The following is a 3,736-nucleotide window of genomic DNA, read 5'->3' as shown; positions in this document are numbered from 1 at the left end:
CAACCTTAATCAAATTAGAAATTTATAATACCTAAACTTACACTAAGCTAGTTAGTGGCAAGTAAAGGGTCAAACCACGAAGACTAAGTGTATCAATCTATGCTAATTAGACTACTAGGATGATTGAGATATAGAGAGAGGAACATCTAAAACACTACTTAGAGCAAACAACGAAAACTAGGGAAAGTGGAACACTACAAGAAATAGGTCATTTTGCGACGGAAACCTTGCAACGGACTACAATTCCGTCGCAAAAAGGGTTAATTTGCGAGGGAATAAATTCCGTCGCAACTTTGCGACGGAAACAAACTTTTGCGACGGAAATTCCGTCGCAAAGTTTGCGACGGAATTTATTCCCTCGCAAAAGTTTGTTTGCGACGGAAATAATCGTCGCAAAACAATATTAAAAAAAAAATAAAAAAAAAACATTTTGCGACGGATTCTGCGACGGAAATTCCGTCGCAAAAAGTTTTTAAATTTTTTTAAAAAAAACTGAAGTTTCGCTGAAGGAGAGAGAAAAAGAAAACGAAGAACAGAAAGAGGAAAGCGTAGAGAGAGATAGAGGAAAGCGTAGAGAGAGAAAGAAAATCCGGCCACTTCACCGCCGCTGTCGCCACCGGAACGACCGGAATCCGGCCACTCACACCTACTAACGCCCACCCCCTCCGTTCACTCCCACTCACGCGCACTCACGCCCACCCACGCCACCCCCTCCGTTCAAGCCCACTCACGCCCCTCCGTTCGCCGGCGGTGTGCAGCCACCACACCACCCTCCTTCCGGCAGCCGGATTTCCGCCACAACACCCTCAAATCCCGGTGAGTATTCCACTATCCCCCTTTGTTTTTGTTTTCAATTTAATTTTAATGTAAACCCTAACTTTTTCTAATTATGTTTTTTAATTTAATTTGTAACTAAATTTTATTATTTAATTACTTGTGTTTAGTGTAGTGTAGTTTAATTTATATTGCAATGTTAGAATTAGTTTAATTTTTAAGATATATTGCAATGTTAGAATTAGTTTAATGTATGTTAGTTTAGTTTAAAATATATGTTAGATTAGTTTATAATGTATGTTATTTTAGTTTAAAATATATGTTAGTTAGTTTATAATGTATGTTAGTTTAGTTTAAAATATATGTTAGATTAGTTTAAAATATATGTTAGATTAGTTTAAAATATATGTTAATTTAAAAATACATGTTAGTGTATGTATGTTTATTTGAATGTGGGTAATTGTGTGTTAATTATATGTGTTTCATCACTTGCTTTAAACTTGTTTAAATTAAACAATTATGGTATTCACATTGCACACTGTATCGTCTGCCTTTATGTGGCTCTCTTTAGTAGTTCATGCATGATGCATAGTAAATTCCTTAGTACGAGTAGACAATCATGAATTCAGATTTTCTTAGAAAACTAAGCTGTCATTTACTTGAACACTTCAACAAAATTCAACATTTACTGCCTAACTCTATCATTAATTGCTTTATAAATTTGTACTAATTAGAATCAAATGTATCATGTTCATTAATACTTCGACATAATATCTCACTGTCTTTTGAGGATAATTCTTGAAATTTCCCTTATTCAAAACACTATACATATATATATATCATCTCTCTTTTGAAGATTATACCGCGAATATGAAACATTTCATTCAATCAATCTCTAAGGCCATCAAGGTCTTTGAGTCCTTCCTGCCAAATTTAGAGTCTTATTAGTCCATTAGCAATGCTTGCTTAATGTTTAGTTTACTTGCATGATCATTGTTAACATTATTCCATTTGATAGCATGTAACATTATATATCTGTTTCTGTCAAAAAAAAAAAAAAAAAAAAAAAAAAAACAGACATATATATGTTAGCTTCATTTGATAAAATTGATTTTTACAATTGACTGGATTATTTAGGCTAGTTGCTCATTTTGTGTACCTTATGTACTCCTGACAAATGTTTGCTGCATTTTCGATTCTGCAGTCGAGTTCAAATCAGAAACAATGAAACATGCTGCCATTTCTGCCCCCAGGGCCTCAAAACTGACCAGATATGCTAGTGCAAGTAATGCATCAGTAGACTCAACTACAGAAAGCAAGAAATGGTATATATGTAATTCATTTCTAATCATAATTCAGATGATCACATCTCTGACATAAGTTCTGTCTCTATTTGTGGTTTTAGCTTCAAAGGGCATGGTATGTTGGCACCTTTCACATCTGGGTGGCAAACAACCGAATTAGGTCCATTGGTGATAGATAAGTCTGAGGTGGATCCTTGTTCATCATACTTCTATTAACTGTATCATAGTTTCAAGAGACTGAAAGTTATATTGTTGTGCTAATACACTTATTTTCTTCCTGCAGGGTTGCTACGTGTATGATATCGATGGCAATAAGTATCTTGATTCTCTTGCAGGCCTGTGGTGCAATGCCTTAGGTACTGATTGATCTTAATATGATGAAGATATATACCTCAGTATCATTCATTTATGCTGATTTTGTTGTTACCTCGAATATATAGTTCTATTTTGTTGGTTGTGCTGCAACTATGTCTGATGCCTGGACTGAAACTTGCAGGAGGAAATGAAGCTCGACTTGTTGCTGCTGCGACTGCGCAGTTGAATAAATTGCCGTTCTATCATTCTTTCTGGAATAAAACTACCAAAGTGTCTTTAGTAAGTGCTGCATACAGAGTTCTTCACATTCAGAACATGTTACCTTTTGAGTTCTTACTCAGCATGTTATGATTAATAGTTTGATCTTGAGCTCTTTCATAGACTGTAGATTTGGAGTTTCAATATTAGGTTGTTTGATGTTCTTGTCAAGGTCTAATAAGTTAGGAAAGCAAGCCTGGTATTTGTTCTGTGCTCTTGACATCCTGCATCCAATTCGAGGAATTGTTTATAGTAATCATTTGGTCAATTCTGCAGGATCTTGCTGAGGAGCTTTTACAGACTTTTACAGCACGAAAAATGGCAAAAGCCTTTTTTGTAAATAGTGGATCAGAAGCTAATGATACTCAGGTAAGTAGTAACTAGTAAGTTCTCTGTGAAGTTTTGTGCTAACATACGCGTTATTTTGTTTATGAGTGTTATCTTGACACGAGGGTTAGGGAATTTTTTGTTTGTGTGCAGGTGAAGCTGGTTTGGTACTACAACAATGCCCTTGGAAGACCTAAGAAGAAAAAAATTATTGCTCGAATGAATTCGTTAATTTTCCATCTTATCTTGTGTAATATCTAATTTTCATTTTAAAGGAATTGATGAACTTTACCCTTTCATTCCTTACATTTGACAGATACCATGGTACAGTGTGCAATGTGAATACCATAATTGTTTAATTATATGTTAATATCATGTACCGTACTTGGTAGTTACGGCTACGTGTTGTATATATTTGAATTATGTTAGGGCGTGGACTTTTTGACTGAAATTATTTTAAATGCACGTATTTTATTAAACAGGATTGCATGAATACAGGTTCCAGGAAAACAAAACAAAATACAAAAAAATTAAACAGGATTGCAGGAATACAGGTTCCAGGAAAAAAAACAAAATACAAAAAAAAAAAAAATTAAAATTACAATAACTTTGCGACGGAATGTAATTCCGTCGCAAAATGGAGTATTTTGCTACGCATTATTTTCCGTCGCACACATGCGACGGAAAATAATCCGTCGCAAAAAACTTCATTTTGCGACGGAATTACATTCCGTCGCAAAATTTGTGACGGACTATTC

General features: G+C 34.7%; 1 protein-coding gene across 2 annotated transcripts; it reads left to right on the top strand.

Moving 5' to 3' along the window:
* The first annotated feature begins 359 nt into the window (after nucleotides 1-359).
* Nucleotides 360-3,374, top strand: LOC145576607 (putative gamma-aminobutyrate transaminase 3, mitochondrial). Of its 2 annotated transcripts, XM_081634331.1 has the most exons (7): nucleotides 360-816; nucleotides 1,979-2,099; nucleotides 2,180-2,264; nucleotides 2,362-2,434; nucleotides 2,575-2,672; nucleotides 2,928-3,020; nucleotides 3,132-3,372. In XM_081634331.1, the coding sequence occupies exons 2-7, from the start codon at nucleotides 1,999-2,001 to the stop codon at nucleotides 3,237-3,239; spliced, it is 558 nt and encodes a 185-aa protein (XP_081490457.1). In that variant the 5' UTR covers nucleotides 360-816; nucleotides 1,979-1,998; the 3' UTR covers nucleotides 3,240-3,372. The 2 variants fall into 2 exon arrangements, with proteins under 2 accessions (XP_081490457.1, XP_081490458.1); XM_081634332.1 differs by lacking the exon at nucleotides 360-816 and having other exon boundaries at nucleotides 1,967-2,099; nucleotides 3,132-3,374.
* The last annotated feature ends 362 nt before the right edge of the window (nucleotides 3,375-3,736 follow it).

Source organism: Chenopodium album, chromosome 13, assembly GCF_948465745.1.
Source record: "Chenopodium album chromosome 13, dcCheAlbu1.1, whole genome shotgun sequence".
Taxonomy (NCBI): Eukaryota; Viridiplantae; Streptophyta; class Magnoliopsida; order Caryophyllales; family Amaranthaceae; genus Chenopodium; species Chenopodium album.
This window is presented reverse-complemented; position numbering and strand designations above follow the sequence as displayed.

Coding starts and splice junctions, on each gene's coding strand:
- LOC145576607 (XM_081634332.1), top strand. CDS start 1,999: ATGAAACATGCTGCCATTTCTGCCCCCAGGGCCTCAAAACTGACCAGA. Junction 2,265..2,361: donor TGGTGATAGATAAGTCTGAG/GTGGATCCTTGT, acceptor TTCTTCCTGCAG/GGTTGCTACGTGTATGATAT. Junction 2,435..2,574: donor CCTGTGGTGCAATGCCTTAG/GTACTGATTGAT, acceptor TGAAACTTGCAG/GAGGAAATGAAGCTCGACTT.